This window comes from Zootoca vivipara, chromosome 3, assembly GCF_965207765.1.
Source record: "Zootoca vivipara chromosome 3, rZooViv2.hap1.1, whole genome shotgun sequence".
Taxonomy (NCBI): domain Eukaryota; kingdom Metazoa; phylum Chordata; class Lepidosauria; order Squamata; family Lacertidae; genus Zootoca; species Zootoca vivipara.
Window position 1 is genome coordinate 21,218,850 of NC_142586.1, and position 21,924 is coordinate 21,240,773.

At 40.2% G+C, this 21,924-nt stretch overlaps 1 protein-coding gene across 1 annotated transcript in view; it reads left to right on the forward strand.

Moving 5' to 3' along the window:
* The window catches only part of CSMD1 (CUB and Sushi multiple domains 1), a 946,508-nt gene that overhangs the window by 815,519 nt on the left and 109,065 nt on the right, over nucleotides 1–21,924 (forward strand). The window contains exons 38-42 of the mRNA XM_035109950.3: nucleotides 9,403–9,521; nucleotides 13,820–13,889; nucleotides 14,993–15,109; nucleotides 16,382–16,591; nucleotides 21,087–21,275. Of these exons, the coding sequence (XP_034965841.3) occupies nucleotides 9,403–9,521; nucleotides 13,820–13,889; nucleotides 14,993–15,109; nucleotides 16,382–16,591; nucleotides 21,087–21,275 (705 nt within the window). The remainder of the gene's footprint in view (nucleotides 1–9,402; nucleotides 9,522–13,819; nucleotides 13,890–14,992; nucleotides 15,110–16,381; nucleotides 16,592–21,086; nucleotides 21,276–21,924) is intronic.

Genomic DNA, 21,924 nt, shown 5'->3' on the forward strand with positions numbered 1-21,924 from the left:
ACTTTTGGGCTTTCTTGGGCATCTGGTTGGGCATTATGGAAAACAGGATGTTGGATCAGATAAGCCTTTGATATGATCCAGCAGGGCTTTTCTTACATGTTTTCCTTTCCCTCTTCTCTTGTGGGACTGCAAGGAAAAAACAGAAGCATCCGCATGCTGTTTTAAGGTATTCATAGTTTGTGCTTGCCTGTTGCTCTGAAACAGGTAACCGGGGGACAGGGAGATGGACTGCTTTTCAGAATTTGCAAGGAAGTCAAAGGGAAAGAGCCTTAGCTCGAGTCCAAAATGGCAGTGGTAGCTTTGCCATGAATCATGGCTAAAGAGTCATGTCTTAAATTAATGTGAAATACAATAAGCCTTATTTTTCAGCACGTTATGCAACCAATTTAGGATCAGACATGAGGTGATAAGTATTATTATTATTATTTTTAAGAGAGAAAAAGGTTTCACTAAGTAAATAGGAAAGCAAATATGTTAGGTTTGTGATGTGCATGTCTTATTCATTTCTGTGATTAGAAGGAAACACTGAAGATTAGTTTAGCATATTCTTTCTTAGTTTTGATGTGAATGTTTTTCTGTGCTCCCACTCTACGTGCAACAATTGATTCACTGATGAAATGTTATCAGACATATTTCCCTCGCCCCCAGTTCTGAATTGCTGCAATGAAAATGAATAGCAATAAATCACCATATCTTATGAACATAATCTGGACAAGTACTGATTTAATATAAATCTTGATTTTCTCTCTTGATTTCACCAGCAATTTTAATGTGCCAGTCCTGAGCAAGTTTACTTGAAAATCAGCTCACTGAAATCAATGGCACTCACATCTTTTTAAAATGCTTAGTGTCAGGGCGCTAGACTGCACTGCCTGTTTGTTTTTTTTGAAGAAAAATACTTTGCTTTCAGATAGATCTATCGATACCAACAAACATCCCCCTAGAACTTAATAGCTTTTTAGCATCTCCATGTTAGCAAAATAATTGCAGTGTAGGTAGCTTATAATAATATAATTGAGCAGCTAGCTACACAGAAAGTTGTGCAGAATACACAGTCACAGCAGGCTCCTTTGGCTGCTGCTAATGTGTTTGTGTGTATTGGACAAAATAAGTTTTTCTGTGGATCAAGATGGAAGAAGAAATGGCATCAAAGGGCCTTTGTGGAGCAATTGAACATATGAACAAATTATATCTACTTTTGTTATATTTGCAAGGGATTTGTTTTTGTTTTCACCAGGAGACATTTCTGTTGATATTTTCCCACTCCCTGTAGTAGGTGCAGTGGGGTGGTATTGTGTTTGGCTCTAGAAGAGCAAAAAAGGCACTTGTAGGCCTACACATCATGCAACTGCTTGGAGCAGGCATAGGCAAACTCAGCCCTCCAGATGTTTTAGGACAACAACTCCCATCATCCCTGACCACTGGTCCTGTTAGCTAGGGATGATGGGAGTTATAGTCCCAAAACATCTGGAGGGCAGAGTTTGCCTGTGCCGTGCCTGGCTTGGAGCATTCATATGCCATTAGTTGTGGTCTGGCGTCTTTCCTCTCAGTGGCTCATTTGGAGTTTTCTTCATGCCCACATACCCAGAATATGCAGTAAAGCACAGTATGGTTTCATAATTGGCCAAATAGATTGTTGTTTAGGGAAGTTTTTAATGACTGATGTTTTAATGTATTTTTAATCTTTTGTTGGAAGCCGCCCAGAGTGGCTGGGGAAACCCAGCCAGATGGGCAGTGTATAAATAATAAGTTGTTGTTGTTGTTGTTGGTTGGTTGTTTTGCTCTTCACCCATACTGACAGGTTTGTCACTTCCTACCAATCTCCTACCTTGAAAAATACCTGTATGGATTGACCCACAGTGTATCTCCTTTGTTGTAAAGTTAATGAAGCTGTGGGTCTAGACTCTAGATCATTGCCAGGAGTCCCACTTCTTTATTCTGAATGTGCAACTTCCTCTTTCCATTCTTAATCTTACATTGAGCTATTAGGTTGCTGCTTAAGGGATAGGTATGCTTCAGCAGCATTTTAACAAAACGTATTTCAGATGCTTTATATGCAGAATTCATCATGCGAAAGGCTGGACTAGATGAATCCCAAGACGGAATTAAGATTGCCGGAAGAAATATCAACAACCTCAGATATGCAGATGACACAACCTTGATGGCAGAAAGCGAGGAGGAATTAAAGAACCTTTTAATGAGGGTGAAAGAGGAGAGCGCAAAATATGGTCTGAAGCTCAACATCAAAAAAACCAAGATCATGGCCACTGGTCCCATCACCTCCTGGCAAATAGAAGGGGAAGAAATGGAGGCAGTGAGAGATTTTACTTTCTTGGGCTCCTTGATCACTGCAGATGGTGACAGCAGTCACGAAATTAAAAGACGCCTGCTTCTTGGGAGAAAAGCAATGACAAACCTAGACAGCATCTTAAAAAGCAGAGACATCACCTTGCCGACAAAGGTCCGTATAGTTAAAGCTATGGTTTTCCCAGTAGTGATGTATGGAAGTGAGAGCTGGACCATAAAGAAGGCTGATCGCCGAAGAATTGATGCTTTTGAATTATGGTGCTGGAGGAGACTCTTGAGAGTCCCATGGACTGCAAGAAGATCAAACCTATCCATTCTTAAGGAAATCAGCCCTGAGTGCTCCCTGGAAGGACAGATTGTGAAGCTGAGGCTCCAATACTTTGGCCACCTCATGAGAAGAGAAGAATCCTTGGAAAAGACCCTGATGTTGGGAAAGATTGAAGGCACTAGGAGAAGGGGACGACAGAGGACAAGATGGATGGACAGTGTTCTCGAAGCTACGAACATGAGTTTGACCAAACTGCGGGAGGCAGTGCAAGACAGGAGTGCCTGGCGTGATATGGTCCATGGGGTCACGAAGAGTCGGACACGACTAAACGACTAAACAACAACAACATTTCAGATGCTTAAACCTTTTCTTTCAAAAGGAAAATGGTTTGTTGTATTTATTAAATACGTACAGTCACCCCATATCCAGCAAGAGTCACCCTCACACAAAGCACTGGAATATCCTGATTTTTCCCACTGTACCGTTAAAGGCTTTTACTCTGGCCTTCTTATAAATTGAGCACACCCATATTTTGGGTAAGAAATACAAAATACGAAATTGACATACCATATCAGTGAACAGATGGGGAAACTTTCTTTGAAGAAGAAGAGAATTGATAATAGCCTGACTTGCTAGGCATAGCAGTGCAAGTCTTTTTATGTTTCAGATGAATGACTATGGCTTAGAGTTTGCCAAAGGCAAACCTAGAATCTTTATTTACCCGTAGTAAAGGCATACAGACATTCCATGTGCATTGGTATTGGTATATACCCCTAGCTACACTGTAACACCAGCAAGGGTTTTTAATGTAAACACTTAGCACAGTGTTTACTGTGATGTTCATTGTCTCAAAATGGTGAGGGGGAAGAGGAAAGAATATTGCATTTTTGTTTTATGCAATAGTTCAGTCTCGGATTGATTGCAATAATGATGCTGCCTTTAGTGCTAGTTTTGACTGACAGCTATTGTTTTATGGAAGAAATTAGCCATATCATCAGGTTATTTTCTATGCTACAAGGAATCATTAGCTGTAGAAAAGCCCATTTAGATTAATGGAAGAATTAATTAAATTCTTGAGTCAAAAGAGCAACAAACTCTACAAGGAGTTCATTAAAGTTATTCTCAAATTTTCATCAGTCATAAAAACAAGATGATCTGATAGAGGAAACCAAGAGTTCACACACAAAAAGTGACTTTTAATCTAGTTTTCTAATACATTTCCAAAAAAATTATCTGCTTTTATTTTAAGTAGTTCGAAACAAGTAGTATAATAACCTCTCAATTTCTAGCAAAAACTGATGTAGTACCTATACTGTAGTTGTTCCTAGCCTGTGAACAACTTTTTGAAGTACTTCAGCTGTACATGATTGTGCTACAAGTTGTATGTTAAGTGCTTTTTTATCTATCTGTTGTTAAACAAGTTTCAATTTCAAGGACTAAATGCCTAAGGAGTTCCAACTGCAGTATGGGTAAAATTGCATTCTGATGGCCACAAGATCACTCAAAACAGCATTATACTTTTACTCTCTCCCTAGCTTCAAAGCAAGTTTGTTAACACGAGTGTCCCCAATCTGTTTTCATACTCCATACACATGCTCTGTAACCAGTGCTTTGTTCCCCTAAAAACAAAACAAAAAAGCAACTCTCATTTCCCTACTCATAATGAAATACTGCCCCTCAATGAGGCCAAACCTAGATTCACAAAATGTTTAGGGGTATGCGTACCCCTGCGCCCACCCCAGAAAAAAAGCACTGTCCGTAACTTATATCTATGCCCTGAATAAACTTTGGCTACAAATAAGTTTTATGTCTGGATTTTCACTTTTTGAAATATGGCCACCCTAGGCAATGGTCCAGCATATCCACCGCCCACACCTGCAGACATGAAGAAGAAGAACAACTGTGTGTCGTCACCATATTGCTGACAACATACTCCAAAGCTCCAGATGACCCCACACAGCAGTTTCATATAGATGTTAAGCAGCTGTTGGAGAGGGGAAGACTCAAACCCTGAGGAACCTCGTATTGAATGCTCCATGGGGCTGAGCAGCACACCCCTAAGCATCACCCTCTAGAAATGACCATCTAAGTGGGACCACAACTACCACAAAGTGGTGCCACCCACCCCTAACTTGGACAGCCGCTCCAGAAGGATAACTTGGTTGATGGTGTTGAAAGCCGCTGAGAGGTCGAGGAGAATTAACAAGGACATATTTCCCCTGTCTCTTTCCCAACAGAGGTCATCATACAGGACAACCAAAGCAGTTTCTGTGCCAAAAGCAGGTCTAAACCCCAATTGAAATGGACAGGACAAAAATTTCTACATTAGAGCATGCTGTTGGACACATGAACTTATTATTCATATTTTACTGGGTCAAGTTAACTCCCCAATCATTGGCGTTTTTAACTTTATGATGCATTATGTATGGGAAAGTAAGCCAGGATTTGTAATGTAGAGAATCATGACAGAAGAAGATATTTCCAGCTCGCAGTGGCAATCAAAGGAATCTATTAAAATCTCCTAGATGCTGCTTGCAGGGAAGGAAGGTAGTAATAGCCTACCTCTGGCTTCCGTTATTGATACATTGATCTTCCTTTCTCCTTACTTGAGTATTCCTTTGAGAAAAATAATAATTGCCAAGCATAGCACTATTGGCTGGCCCTGTTGGACAGCAAGAGGAAATCTTACCCATAATTCTGATCTTGACTTTACAGAAAGGGAATTGTGCAATTTCAGAATGCATTAAGGAGTGGTAGCAAGGTGATTTTAAACACCCAAAGTCTGTATTTGCAGTTTTAGTCTTCTTGCCACACCCTGGGTTTGTTATCACTGTCCCCCACACCCCACCAAATAGCAAAAATTCAGTAAAGAGATATAGAGTTCTTAAGAAGCCTGAACAGAAAGGGAAATACACGGAGTCCAGAAGGCAGACTTTATCGTTGTAAATCTTGTGGTAGGTGGGGTGGGGGTGGGGGAGAGAAAGAAACTAATTCCAGATAGGTTGAAAGTTCTCTCTCAATTGGGAGTTCTTGAAAGTCTGTAGTCATTGGAGAACACTCTTCCTTAAAAGTTGAAGTTATCTGGGGGGGGGGGTACTGGAGCCAGTGGGTGCCTTGTGATCAAAATCACTAAGCTTATTGGGCTTGCCAGGTCAGCCGTTTGAATCCATGTGATGGGGTGAGCTCCCATTGCTGTGCCCCAGCTTCTGCCAATCTAGCAGTTTGAAAGCATACCAATGTGAGTAGATAAATAGGTACCAGTGCAGCAGGAAGGTAAACAGTGTTTCTGTGCGCTCTGGTTTCCGTCACGGTGTTCTGTTGCACCAGAAGCGGTTTAGTCATGCTGGCCACATGACCTGAAAAGCTGTTAGTGGACAAACACCGGCTCCCTTGGCCTGAAAAGCAAGGTGAGCGCCGCACCCCATTGGCACCTTTGACTGGACTTAACTGTCCAGGGGTCCTTTACCTTTTACCAGCAGACTAGTGCCAGCAGCAGCTAGGAGTGTATTCATCTGGGACATCTCCCACCCTCTTTTCCTGTGAAGCTGCACTAGCCAGCCACTGAGAGCCCTAGACAATTCACTATTACATTTTTCTAATGCACTGTCTTTGAAGACAGTTCAGAAACATTAGTTGGTTCGGAACAGGAGTAGCCAATACTGTATAGGGCCCTTCAGATGTTCTTAGACTACATCTCCATCAATGTCCCCAGCCAACATAGCAAATGGTGAGGAATGTTGGAAGTTGTACACCAAAATCAGGGATGTTAGGGCAGAATATATCACTGATATAGTACTGTCTGCACTGGGTACTAGTTTGTTTCAAGGTTAAATTCAAAGTGCTTATTCTTACTATTAAACTTCTGAATAGAGCTAGGTGCCATCTGCTTTGTATATTTAGAATTAAAATAATTTGTGTTGGTGCTGCTGCAGATCTTGGTACCACAGTTTCTTTCCCAGGCTTTGTGGTTCTGTCCCAAGTACTCTCAAATTAATAGATACCTGCAGGATAGGAGAGGCAAGACAGACAAGCTCAGCTTCCACCATCCAGGTATTTCCATTTCTGCCCTCCTACACACCAGGATACTTGCCTGTTTTCCAAGGGATCAGGTGTGTACTGGAAGTGGTTGGAAGTGTGCCATCTTTGAAAACAATGAAGGCAATGGGAAGAATTCAAAAGAACACTCTTGGGGTCATTCCATCAGTGCAAGCATTTCTGCTTGCCTGACGGAATGACCTTCCCTCTTCCACCTAGCGCTTCCTACATGTATTCCCCTAGCTGGATGGAGGATCAAACATGTGAATAGTTTGTACACCAAGTTCCCTGTTCTGATCCAAGAGCTGACCTAGTGTATGCCTAATTCTTAAATAAATCAGAAAATCCTGTGTATTATCTTTTTTTCAGTAGGGGAGTTGGGACTGGATTTTGTTCTCCCATGAACCCCTTTCCCCCACAAACAGCTGATTCTAGCTTTTCAGAGTCTTATCTTCTTGATGCAGGCCCAGCTGCTTAGTGCACACTGTTATTTCTGATCCACCTTCTTCTATTATATAAATAAAGTGCTGAGCGACAGGTCTCTGCTCCTTTTTCACTGGGATACTGGATGGTGAAAATAAGATATAATTTAAACCTCAGCCACAGTTCCAGGCGAATACTTAGATAAGACATAATTGTTATAAACTCTAACTTTTGGCAATAAATGTTGTGTTATTGCCAGAGATATACAGGTGTAAAATCAAGGGTTGCGGGGTTTCTCTGTGAAGAAGAATTGAGGTAGGGAAGCATTATTTCAGTGGATTCTGAATCAATTCAATCCTCCTAAGGCAGTACAGTCATACCTCAGGTTACAGCCGCTTCAGGTTGCGTCTTTTCGGGTTGTGTTCCGCTCCAAACCCAAAAGTACCGGAACGGGTTACTTCCGGGTTCCGGTGCGCATGCGCAGAAATGCTAAATTGTGCTTGCACAGAAGCGCTGAATTGCGACCCGTGCATGCGCAGACGCGGGTTGCGAACGTGCCTCCCGCACGGATCATGTTCGCAACCTGAGCACCCACTGTATTTCTAACCTCCAGTCTATGGTGTTGGATGTTTTGGTCAGCTAGCTTTCACCAGAAGCTTTTGCTGCACCCCCCCCCCCCAAGCACAGTGAATAAACTCCTATTACCTGAAAAAAGGGTGTTACAGATATGGGGCAGAACAGGGCTGGTCCATTCCGTTCTCTAGATAGAGCCTCATCTGGGTCCTGGAGCTGGTGCAGCAAAACAAACAATCCCCCTTTCCACTTTTTGTCCTAGCTGGTTCAAGCTGGCAGAACTTTGAGTATGGCCATGGTTCCTCTACTCTGATTCTCTCTCGTTTACTCTATAAATGCTCTAGATTGCTCTGTAAATGTATATTTCCTTCTCTATCTTTTTAGAAAATAATAATCTTTTAAGTAGGGCTTATAGCTCAAGTCTATCAAGTGGTGTTTAGTACAGATGTATTTTTTCCTCCCCCAATTCTTTTTATTTGTTTTGATCTCCCCCTTAGAAATATATTGGATCACAATTTTATTTCACATTTATTAAGGGTTAACTTCTGTTCACATTCATGAGTTAATTCTCAAACTTGCACAGAATTTGTTCTCTATGCCAAGGAATAAGGCTATTCACTGTAAACCAAGACTTCATAGAAATTAAGAGCAATATTTAATTATACATCTCTCTCTCTCTCTCTCTGTGTGTGTGTGTGTGTGTGTGTGTGTGTATCACACACTAATATATATATATCACATTTCTTTTTTGTGAAACATAAGAAGCAAAGCTTTTTTGAGACTGGATCAAACAGCCTAGGGAATTTTATTGTGGTTAGTTGACAGTGTCGTGTAATGAATGCTAATATAGTTTCAGAAATGTTAACTAGATTATAGTGCTGTGAGCTTTCTTGTCATTGATGGCAGTGATGCCTGGAAAATATTGGAGGTCACTGTAATGACGTGCCTGGATGTATGTCTCGTGCCAGAGCTGGAATGGCAAAAGTATTTAACAAGCGGGAACTGGGATGAGATCACTGGGAGAGTGATCAGTATTGACATTAATGAGTTTTATGTCCTATGCCAAAAGAGCTAGCTGACCTGTGAAGAGCATGCAGTAAGCAATTTCCTGTACAAGAGAGGCATGCTACCCTTGAAAACAGTACTTGATATTCATAAGCTGTGAATGAGAACTACAGCATGTAAAGCCATGTGGTCTAAAGAATACCTTGTCTCTGGCTCTACAGTATGGCAGATAGAGCTCTACCCACCTTTTCCTTTAAGCCCCGCTCATTCTTCAGTAAGACATCATCATGTCACACTATGTCCTGTTCAAGAGACTTGCGGTGTGCATTATTAAACATGAATTCCTTCTGTGAGTGTGAATGAATTTCTAGATTTGTCACACCATTATATTTTGAAGCTAATTTTACTCAACAGCGAATATATAAAATTTGACCTATTACCATTGTTTCATATGTATATATATGTCTGTGGGTGTGACTGTGTGTGTATATATATGTCTCTCTGTGTGCAATATATACACACATACATACTATTGATGGCTTTATGTATCTGTTTGTGTATTTATATCGAACTGTTCTTCCTTTCTGTCCTCCTGCATCATTTCCACCCCTGTGTCCGCTTAGATTATGGCATGCTTAAGTCAGGGACTTTAACATCTTTCTTTCTTTTTTAATTTTGTGAGTTGATTAGATCATGTTATATACTAAAGAACAAAAAAAGTAATAAAACTTCAAAACAATATGAATATTTTAATATGTTTTGTTCCATTTCCCCCCTTTATTTTGTTTTAGCTGTAGGCCTTGCTGCCTGCCCAGAACCAGTAATTCCTAGCAATGGATTCAAAATGGGCGATAGATATATGGTGAATGATGTTTTGTCGTTTCAGTGTGAGCCAGGATACACGTTACAGGTACCTGCATTTTCTTTTGAAATGGTATAGTTGCCATTGGACTGGATTCATAATTGGATAGAGCAGAAACCCACAACATGGATGCTTCCATGGTGAGAGTGATTTTTGTCAGTTCTTGCTCCTCCCACAACTTCCATCTCCTAAGGCAGTGGCTCCCACTTGGGGTCTGCAGACTCCAGGGTATCTGTGTCATGTACCCAGGGGATCTGTGGCACATGACAAAAACTACCATAGAGATATCAAATATTTCAAAAGTAAAGGGTCCATGGCTTGGCTTTAGAAAAAAAAAACAGGGAGTCTGCAGTACTTTACTAATTGGGAAACACTGTCCTAAGAGTTTGGGACACAGCAAAAAATGTTGCAGCTCCTTTCCCCTCTGGAAGCACCCAGTTTGCAAAGCAGAAGCCTGTGAATCACTTGAGGAAGGAGGATTTGTAGAACAGCAGACTGGACCCAACTCACTGTATTTTCCTTATTTATAAAGCATGTATTGTAATATTTTCTGTTGGATCAAATTCTTTTGGTGAAGAAAAGGTATCCCCTTGAACTATTTTCAGCTCTTTGTCTCATATGAAAACATAGATCGTTTTCTGCTTTACAAAAGGATCAGAATAAATAAGCGATGGTTGCTTTTTCACTCTGCTTGCTGAAGAGAACTGCATAAAGTCAGAACTTAGCATATGTTCCCCAACTCTCTCATCAACAAAAATTGGTTCCAACAGAGGAACATCAGCTATTTTCTCTTTTGTATTTTCTGAGACTACCACACCTGCAACTCTTTTATATCAAGTGATATAGACCAACAGAAATCAATTGCACACGATGTTCAGAAATAATCAGAATCCCGATTAATTTAAATAGGTCTTAACTGTTGCTAAGTTTCTCTGGATTGGGAGTATACATTGTGCATTCAATTTAATAAACTCTGCAGGAAAGGAGCATGCCATATATCAGGTCATAACCATCTAGCCCAGTACCGTCTTACTCTGAGTAACAGTCACTCTCCAGTGTTGAAGGCAAAGGCCTTTCATACCATCTACTGGAGCTGATGCCAGCAATTAAAACTGGGACCTTTTGTGAACAAATCATTTTCTCTGTCACTGGGTTATGATCCATCACCAAATATGACAGTAAACTGTCAGAAAACTGTTGTTTCAGACATGTTTGCCTGCCTTTGTACATCTCTTTCTTTTTCAATGGACACTTGGAAGTTGTGGTTTCATTTAATTTCCCTTAGTATCTTCCTCCCTGTTCCTATTTCATTATTAATTCTGATTATTCTTAGATTTTTATTCTTTTCTATTGGTCCTTCTGCAAAGCAAATAAAATAGTCATTCATAATAAAATTAGTTTTGCTTGCATAATGGGCCTATCTTCTTGAAAGGTAAAATAGAGTTGATTTTCCATTTATATACCTGCTTCTCTGCCAGGGTTTCTTTCCCCTTTTTAAGCCTTACATGCCTAATCAGACCTTTTTTGCAGTCTGTGGTATTGCTTTTCTTAGTGGTAATTGCCAAATTATGATAATGTAAGAATATATTAATGCAGTCTTCCTTGATTTATAAATAAATGTATGGCCTTTCTTACTTCAAGCGAAGTGCAAAAATCTCACTGAGGCATAGATTCTGATCTAGCACCTGTGCTGCTAAACATTAGGATGCAAACTGAAATATTACATTTGGCCTTCTTTTGCTGAAATCTAAATAAATAGTTTGCACATGCCAAGTCACAGTGTTTTTGACTGCCTTTCTTTGGGCAGTTTTAAACACATCAGCCTACACTGACAAGTCACCAGTGGACAAACATGTAAAGTAGCTACCAAAATATATACATTTTTGCCATAAGTATGAATATAAAATATACAGTCATACCTTGGAAGTTGAACGGAAATAGTTCACAATAGTTCACAAACCGGAACACTCACTTCTGGGTTTGCAGCGTTCAGGAGCCAAAACGTTCGAGAACTAAGCTGTTAAAAAACCAAGATATGACTGTAATCTAAAATTAGACCACTGGAAGTCAACAAGGAGAAGGTGTTAGGAATGGCATTAATAAATCCATGTCCATAACAATACTTCAATTTATGTATTTATTAAATTTGTTAAGTCTTTCCCAGCACAACCTAAAGCGACTTACAACCAACCAGACAGACAGACAAAAACCCCACAGAAGATACATTAAGACCAAGATGGAAAACATTCTGCCCACTTCTAAAAGGCTGCATATACTGTAGTTAAAAGCCAAAGGCTTGGCTATGGAGGAAATTTATTGCCTGGCACCTAAAGGACTACTACCGCATTGCTTCGTCAAGCACTTGGTTATATATTAGTACTACATTGTACTTCATGCTATGCCATCTTGGGAAAATACAGCGCTAGCCTTAGGCCTTCACAATGGGCTTTGGGCTTCACTAGAATAGGACACTTGTTTCAATGTTGTCATCACAAGAGTTACATTGTTTTATTGTGGATGTACTTGGCAACATGTTCTGAACACAATAATGATACATTAACGGTGGATTTATTCTGCTTTATTAGTTGTTCTGTGACATTCCAATACTGCCACATTATCACTGTTCGAAAGTGCTGTGGAGCTACAAAAGCAAGAGGGAAAAACACAGAGAGAAGATTAGTGCTATGAAAAATTACAGGAGTTCCAGAAGGAGGATACAGAATATGCACTGTCTGGAAATCAAGCCGTTTGACCACCCGATTTTTATTTTTATTTGACAAGAACAAAGAGTATTGACAGGGAGATCAAACATGGCTGCTTCTCTGATAGCATGAGCTCAAATAATTTATTATAATTGTATATTTTTTTATTGTCGTAAACCACCTGTGGACCATGTGGTGAAGGGCAGATAAGAAAATGAAATACATCAAATCAGCATGAATGCACAACAAAAAGAATGTTTGCAGGGGCCCCTAAATATGATGCTGTATTTCTAAACTATTTGATTGGCAGCCACCCTAATAATAAGCACACTGGGGTTAAAAATAAAGTGACTGTGGAGATAGTACAGGAATACAACTCCCCTATGAGGAAAAGTTGTTGTTATTATTTTTCTTTGTTAAGAAAGAAAGAATCTAGGCATTCTAGGGCTTGAAAGAGATGTATAAAATTATACATGCTGTGGATAGAAATACTTTTCAGCCTTCTCTCACAATAGCAGAACATGAGATCTTCCAGTGAAATGGAACGGTGGTAGTTGCTTCTCTCCATGAACCCATCCCTTCCTTCCTCTTCAACCCCACTCCCAACCCTTGGGAGTGGGGGCTGCTTGGGGTAGAGAGGAGGAGTCAGGGAAGTCTGTGGCTGAAACCCTGTGAAATATGAAATCCATAATCACAATTTGTAACATTAACCACAACCCAACAAGGAATGGGGCAACCTTATATTCTATTTATCTCCATAGGTGTCAATGCCCTGGGTGCAAGAGCACTCACAAAATTCCCCATGAAGGAGCCAGGCACCCTGCATGGCACTCATAGCCCCGGGCACCCATGGTCATGGGGCCAAGCTGGAATTTCTGTTTATCTCAGTGGGTTTTGGTTCATAGAATCACAGAATTCTAGAGCTGGAAGAGTCCCTGAGGGCCATCTAGTTCAACCCCTAGAAAGGAGAGTTGAGCTAACTCTGTTGGATTGTGGCCACAGCACACGTGTTCTTTTGCAAGTTTATCCATATTGATAATAACTTGGGTATAGATTACATTTGATTTAATTCCGCACTCTCTGTATGTATGTGACAAGAGAGAATTTTTTTAAATAAAAAACCATCCTAACTAAACTATGATTTCAGTAATTCTGGAATTGAAACCATGTACATTACATTGGTTGGGCAGTATAGTTAAGACATTATGGTGCAATCCTGTTCTGCTCTCTCCACTGAAAAAAGGGAGAGCAGTCTTTTTTAAAAAATCCTTTCTACACCGAACCATTGACTGATCTTGAAATAAATCCCGTCCTTTGGTAGCGTGGTGAAGAATGCAAATGAGGACTTTACATTGCTCTGCAAGCCTATGCAATAATTGAGTTCAGAACAGTGGTTTTGAAACAGTTTCTTAAGACATGTGGCACAACTCATTTCCCATTTTAAAAGGAATTCTAATTATTGCAGTAGTCTTTTGTTTAACCTTAATTAGAAAACTGTCATGGGTAGTAAAGTGCAGGGGAAGAGTAATTGGCAACAGGATTTCACAAGCGATGCTGGTGTTTTCTCCTTAGAATAATTATGCTAAATTGCCAGGGGGAAGCTGGAGAAACAGAGGATGAATCATTATTTTTATTTTATTTTAGGGGCGCTCTCATATTTCTTGTATGCCTGGAACAGTTCGCCGTTGGAACTATCCTTCTCCTCTATGTATAGGTATGCATGCATACTTTTTGAACCATGTGCTATTAAGAATAACAGAAGTACAAAACTAAAGTGTTAATTAGCAGCTGCAGTTTGTATCTGCTGATATCAAGCCCATTTGACTGGAAAATGTCGTTTTTACAACCATCACATGGTACCCATGAACCATTGACCCTGATTATCCAGAATTAAGAGAATGGTTTCTCCTTTTCTCATGTCTCGACTTTCTATTTCATATACATGCTTTTTTAAAATTTAGTTCACCTTCCTGTGTTGAATGAAAAGGTGAATTAACTTATAGATTCATAGAACCTGCTGCTGAATGATAACTCTCATCATCGCCAGGCAGCATGGCTCATTGGCCAGGAATGATGGGAGATGTAGTTCAACAACATCTAGAGCACCATAGTCTAGCCACCCCTGGTATAAAACACCTTATAATTGATCAAACCATTATTATCACCCACATATTGTAGAAGAGAAGTAGGGATTTTGACAGTGTTGGTGATTTGCCTAAGATAACATTGTGCCTAAGGTGATATTTGAACCATTATCTTATGTATGTGAGCTGAATGATTTAAAATAAAATGTGCATAATGCAGATTAATGCAAAAAAGAAGAAATAATTAAATCACGCCTTTGAACAATATAGAAACCAGTATAATTTCAGTGTTCAGAATATACCGGTCAAGCGACATATTAAGAATATTTTCTTACCTGTCAATGCAATGTATGGATGGCCCTTTTATAATTGAAACTGATAAGGGGTCATTCTACACTTCATATGATGCCTGGACGTACCAATGGGTGTATGCTGTGGTTAGTGATTTCTTGCTGGAGCAGAATTGCCCAAAGGAGTCTTTTTACCTACAGAGGTTTCTCCATTAACTTCAATGTTGAATGCTGCCCTCTGCATGAAAAAGAATCCATGTGTAGAGCTGCCAAAGTGAATGGGGAAGCCTGTTCAGATAAGAGCCTTCTGTGTACAATGTAGTGCTCTGTGTTGGTTCAAGTGTACAATGTAGTGCTCTTCAGTTACATGAACATTGCATAAGCAATACATCATTCAATAAACCATGAAATATAATAGCATTATTTTATTTTATTTCCAATAGCCAAATGTGGTGGGACACTGACAAATATGGCTGGAGTAATACTGAGCCCAGGGTTCCCAGGAAACTATCCCAGTAACCTGGGCTGCGTGTGGAAGATATTATTGCCTGTTGGATATGGTAAGAATCTTAATGATGATGATGATACAATTCAGCTCAACCATAGAATTTTCGATCTCTCTGGGAGTTCCCTAGCTTCCAAAACAATGACTGCCACATATTTCTAGTATAGGGACGGGATGGATCAGGTCCAACATTTACTTTTTTAAAAAAAAATAAAAGAAAAAAAGCATTGTTTGTGAAATCTCTCTGCCTCATTCTGAGTCATTTAAGTTGGAACAATGGTGCAAAATAAAACGCTAACACCTACCCAAATTTGGTATGTTCTTTCTCAGTCCTCTAACAAGAGGCCAGGCCACTCACTTTGCATTTCTTTCCCTTTTCTTCAGATGTGTTTGCTGGTAATCTATACATTATTCATGAGGAGAAGATAATAAGGCTATATGTTTATCATCACAAACTAGATTGAAAAGTCCCAAACACTTCTTATCCAAATAATTTCATGGGTAGCTAGAACTTGTTTACAACCTTCTTGGGCTCATTAGCAAATTGCAGCTGTGCCTTTAAGGGAAAGCATCTTAGGATAGATAATAATTAGGATGGTGTGATTCTTGCAGATAAAAAGGCCATTGAAAGTAAGATAGGAGTCTGGAACAAAATGAAAATACAATTTCTCACTATTAAAAAACAACCGTAAATTATGAGATTTAGGCTGTGTACACATGTAGCTGTGGCAGTAAGCCTTGTATAATTAAACAGGGCTTACTTCTGAGTAGACACATATAGGACTGCACTGTTAGCTTATTAAAATTGGCCTGTTGTTGAACACTTAGCTAGGTATTCATTTATTTTATGTATTAACAGCTTTCCTTCCTTACATGGATTTATGTAATATAATACACTAAGTAAAGATAATATTATGTGTTCAGCTAATTAGTTAAATTAATCAGTTTGGTTATTATAAATCCAGCTATAATGTCAGGTTCTTAATAATTAAGCTTGTTTTTAAAATAATGCCCTGCTTGTATTTTAGGGATTTGTATAGAGGTTAAGACACTAATTACTTTGTGGATAATAGAAACTGTATGGTTATAAAAGGTACCTGTTGCAATATAGATTCCTTTTGCGCTATATATATATATCACAACATTATCTGTCTCTTAGACAGCTTTTATTAGGGATCCCATTTGCAAAACACATGAGCTTGCATTGTAGCTTCCATTTTCTGATTACCACGTAGTAAGGCAGGGCTCTACAAAACAGCATGCCCCAATGCTGTGGTTACAACAGGACTGATAGGTAATATCATTTTTACTTTTTCCCCCCATACAGGGGCACACCTACAGTTTCTGAACTTCTCCACCGAAGCTAACCATGACTTCCTTGAAATCCAGAATGGTCCATATCACACTAGTTCTATGATTGGCCAGTTCAGTGGAACAGACCTCCCGCCATCTTTATTAAGCACAACACATGAAACTCTCATCCATTTTTACAGTGATCACTCGGAAAATAGGCAAGGATTTAAACTTGTATATCAAGGTGAGCAACCAGTGACGTAACCTTAATTCTATAATTTGAGGACTTAAATAATTGTCTTCTCCTATGTAAATCTGACAAGAGTGTTAAGATCATATTCTCAGCCCCTTCTCATAGGTTTGCATGCCATCAAGTGACTTTACCAGGGAGTATTTTTCATTGTTGTGGCCCCTTGCCTGTAGAATTTCCTCCCCAGGAGGAAGATTTCCTGGTGCTGTACCTGTTTTCAGTGCCAGGTGAAGACCTCTTTCTCTCTTTTTTCTTCCCTCAGGCTCTTTAGGTTTATGCATGTTGGAATTTGTTCTGTGGCACTTTTCCCGTTTTGTCTTGGTTTTTTGTGTTTATATTATTTTATTTAAAATGTGAACTGGTCTGGGCAGTAGATGTCCTATTAAACATTTCATAATTCTCAACACTAGAAATATATGTTTTTGTGATGTGTTCATTTATTAGCAGTTTGCTTAATGCCCAATGATTGGAAAGGAAACTAGAGTGTTTTTAGCCTGCTCTGTATTGTGGCCAGTATTGGTATGGACATAGTTATAAAGCCACAGTATTTTTTGGAGGATAAGTATGTAACTGGGGGAAGTTTTGAATGGAAATAAATGTAATAAATATTGTTGAGCTCATCTTGGTCCCAAGTCAAAGCTTATATGTTCTCATTTCTCAGGCTTTTGGCTCTTCATTTGAAGGATGACATCACAGCCTCTTTTAGTGAAGTGGGACCTATAGTCCTTCTTTTTTGCATTTGCTGTGTTTTTAGCCATTTAGTTGTAGTGCTGTGCTTTCAGTATATAAAGGTAAAAGGTAAAAAAAGGTGAAGGACTCCTGGACGGTTAAGTCCAGTCAAAGGCGACTATGGGATCATGGCGCTCATCTCGCTTTCAGGCTGAGGGAGCCAGAGTTTGTCCACAGACAGCTTTCTGGGTCATGTGGCCAGCATGACTAAACTGCTTCTGGTGCAACAGAACATCGTGACGGAAACCAGAGTGCACGGGAATGGAATTTACCTTCCCGTCGCAGGGTACCTATTTATTTACTTGCACTGGTGTGCTTTTGAACTGCTAGGTTGGCAGGAGCTGGGACCGAGCAATGGGAGCTCACTCCGCCGCCTTTGCCTGGACTTAATCATCCAGGGGTCCTTTACCTTTCAGTATATAATATACAGCAAATAATGATAAATAATAATAATATTTGTTTTATAATTAGCATGGGTTAAGGGATACTTTTACCAATGCATGTTCCATGTTTTATAAGGTGTGTTGGTGTCCCTTTTTTAATATCATCTGTCTGATTACAGTTGGTGCATAAAGTTTGTATTATGATTTTTTTCTGTTACTTGGAATTATGATTAGTTATTTTTTCCAAATTCCTGAGGTAGGTTCCCCCTGAATCATATTGGGCAATTTACCATTTCATTAAAGTCCCTTATTATTTTATCCAAACCATTTTGATACTTCCTCTTGTGTTCTCTCTCTCTGTCTCTCCACCCCCCCCCCCCTGTGTATAGTACAGCCTCATTACTCCACTCTTGCTCTCTATGCTAACTTCAAGCTGGCTGCAAATAGAGAATTTACTGAAATGAATAAAAATGCCGAACTCCTTGAGACCTACCTTCTTCAAGGCCAAGGGCATTTTATGTTCTTTTAATGCATAAGGGGTTTATGCATGCTTAGAAAAAAAGGACAAGAAAGGGTTAAGTTAGGTGTGCTCGTTAATTTGGGGTGTGTTTATCCTGCACCTGCAACTAGTTAAGCATGTGAGAGTCAGTCAGCAAGCATGTGAGAGCGACTCAGCTCAATCTAAAGTATAAATACACTTGTGTTTGAAGCAAGTTTGCTTTTGGCCCCTGCCCTTGGCCAGAGCCTTGTCTGCGTTGGAATGTTGCAATGAGACTGTCTTCTGCTGGAAGGAATGTAAATTACCACTGTATATAATCTATATACAGCTGTGGAATGGCTTTATGCTAAAGGGACTGACTCTACCTAGAACTGTATGGTGTTTTTCTGTTTCACTGACACTCTCCGCTGGTATGTTGAATGGGCACTCTGCACATGCCCCAACATGTTCTGCATTTAATAACAATAATGCTATTCGTACCCCGCCCATCTGGCTGGGTTACATGTTTTTTCCCTTCTTGTTCTTGCTTTTCGACAACCAGTTGTGCAGTTGTCCTGGTGTCTCCTTCCATCCTTCTATATGGGGTTATGGATGAAAGAGGGGAAGAGAGAGAGAATGTGTAGTGGAATGATAAAGTGTAGGCTGATTGTTCTTTGAAAAGCTGTGAATGTAGGTAATTGGATTATTGCTTCCCCAAAAAGCAATTATGAAAAACAGTGAATAATGCTTACTTGTTTAATCGGGTCCTTCCTGCAAGAGAGGGCATGCGTTGCAGTGGGACCTGGCAATCAGGCCTAGGTGTTGGGCTGGGGACAATTGGAGCACCCACAACACCCTATTGGTGGTCCCTCTGACAGGGAGCAATTGGGCTATAGGCATGCCAGTCAATAGTCAGAGGGACCACTACTTATGTGCTGCATGTGACCCTTGAGATCCTCTTCTCGGGTTGCAGTGCATCGGAACACCCGACCACCTCTCCCTAATTTTAGGGCTTGTACTTGACCTTGCTATGCCATCGTGTGTCGCCTGCTGTTGGGGCAGGGGCACAGCAGGAATTTCCCCCACTTGGCTGGTTGGCTGTTGCCACTTGGGTTTCGCCTGCCACGTAGCAAATCGTCACAACTTGTAAGGTTGGTGTATAGGCACTGGTTCATGCTGATAGGGGTGGCAGGATTCCTAGCCAACCCTATCCACAGGTATTCCTGTAAAAGGAATCCTAGAACTCCTGGTTGGTCTTCCCCAAGCAGGGTTGTGCCCTGATTTAGAGTTCAGGGCACATCTGGGGGACCAGGGCCGGGCGGTCGTCTGTCCCCCCTCCCAGGTGTTGACCTGGCTGACTCATGGTGCGCCCAGAGCCAGCGCTACCCTTGGTAGCTTTGGGAAGCAGAGCCTATGCAACCACTCGCTTGATTTTGTAATCAATAAAGTTGTGGCCTAAATTCTGCCAAGAACCATACCAAAATTTGAGTCATGTCTGAATTTATTTCTAGGCCAGGTTAAAGGGTCTCCATACGCAATTTATAATTTGCATCATCAGCATTCTTGGGTAAAAACACAAGGAGAGTCCTGCTTGATTTGACCAAGGTTCATCCAGTTCATCCTGGCCAATCAATTGTCTCAAGGAGCCCACAAGGAGGACATGAAAGCTATATTTCCAGTTGTCCCATGTCCAGCACTAGCATTTAGTGGCATGCTGCCTCTGTACCTGGAACTTCATCATGATTAGTAGTTGCAGCCACTATTAGTGTTCACTCCATGAATTTATGCAACCTCCTTTTAAGGTGGCGATCATCACCACATCTTGTCACAGTTTGCGAATTATCTAGCAAGAGTGTGATAGACTTTGATTAGCCTGCATTGTCAGGCATTCTGTGTGGTTATGTTGCCAATAAATGATTATTGGAGAACCTTCATGGTGTGACAGGGAGAGAATTACGGTTCTGGCATTTACACTGTGCTCTTCAGTACTTAAGGAAATGCAGTATACCAGAGAGGAAAGCCTTCCATTGATTTATCTAATATGTGAATGGCTTGCATTGTACTGCAAGAAGGTGTTGCATTGATTTGTAAGTAAGGTGGTGAATTTTCAAGCTTTGAACATGATTTATATAATATGGGGCTAATTAACAAGTCATGAAGCTATCTATAAATCATGTTGCTCATTTTTTGTGTGTCACGGCACTGATTTATAAGTCAAGTCATTCATTTGATTTATATATCATGTCTTCGATTTACATGCCTTTACAGAGGTCAAAACTGTGATTCGGTGATGTGCCTGTCCTAATACAGCATTACTAGGTGAAAACTGAACAAACTGAAGCATTAGCAACAAGACATTAACACGCACCCATTTGGTTAATATGTTTTTATCTGGGGGTGGGGTGGGGAGAACAGCAGCAACCTGAAGCCTGCAGCGATGCAGATGTTTATCAGATAACTGCTATATTTCTGTAAAAAAAAAATGCTTCTCTTATAGAGGAGTAGTTGTACGATGACTATTTAAACTTTTTACTCTAAAACTTGCAAGTCAACATGGTGAACATATGAAATGCATTAAAATAGTTCCAGCTAGGTGGCATCTGTTGGTTTGAACAGAAATCTTGCTTTTGCAGACCTTAACTATATACTATAAATTCCTGTTGCTTATTGTATATAATTTGTCTTATGAGGAGGAGGAGCCTTGTCTCAAAATATACTGTTTTCAAAACATTTCCTGCCTTTGCAAATAGGGAAAAACTTGAGCTGATTAACTGCAATGTTGAATGTAGGGAATCATCATTCAAGCATTCCCCCCCCCCTAGCGATTCTGAATAAACAAGCTAGAAACCAGTGTAACTGTTACTTTTAAAAAATGGTCCCACATTTCTTTTTCTTCCAGCATATGAATTACAAAACTGTCCAGATCCTCCTCCGTTTTTCAATGGATATATCATTAATTCCGATTACAGCGTGGGCCAGTCAATATCTTTTGAGTGCTATCCAGGATATGTATTGATTGGTCCTTCTGTTCTCACTTGCCACCATGGGATCAACAGGAACTGGAACCACCCCTTTCCAAAATGTGAAGGTAAATTTTGCTAATTGTAATAAAAGTTGACTCTTAGTAGTCTCTCGACATTATATATTCAATGAAATGTGATGAAAAATTGCAGAAAAGCCAATGCATGAGGGTTGAAAATGATATCGACCACTAATAGAGATGTTCCAACATCCATACACCACTTTAGTTCATAACTGGGCTCCAGAAACCAAGGTGTTCCTCTCTGAAATTGGGGGACAGCTTGGTTTATTACACGTTGAACTCCATCACACCCCAGATGACATAATTAGGAGAACAACTCCCCTTTCTCACATTTTCCCATCAGCCTCCAAATCCTCTTCCTTTCGCCTACCTGGCCACACCTGTAGCACATGGGAAAGTATTTTCCCCTCCTAGGCCTAATGATGTTCAAGGATTTCTGAAGATGTCTTGAACCCTTGAACATTATGCTTTTTCATGCATGGATTTCCAAACTGGTTGAGTGAACTGCATGTGCAAATGTGTCCCAAGAACAGAGTCCACCCTCTTTGGTTCAAAAGCCAAGGCTACACACAAACTTTTTCAGTAAATGCTAAAATCCTGCTGCTCAGTAGCTTCAGCACCCCTTCTTACCCTCTCCCCACCAAACAACTGATCTGCAGATTTTAGCAGTTTTCAGATAACTTCCTTGCACATG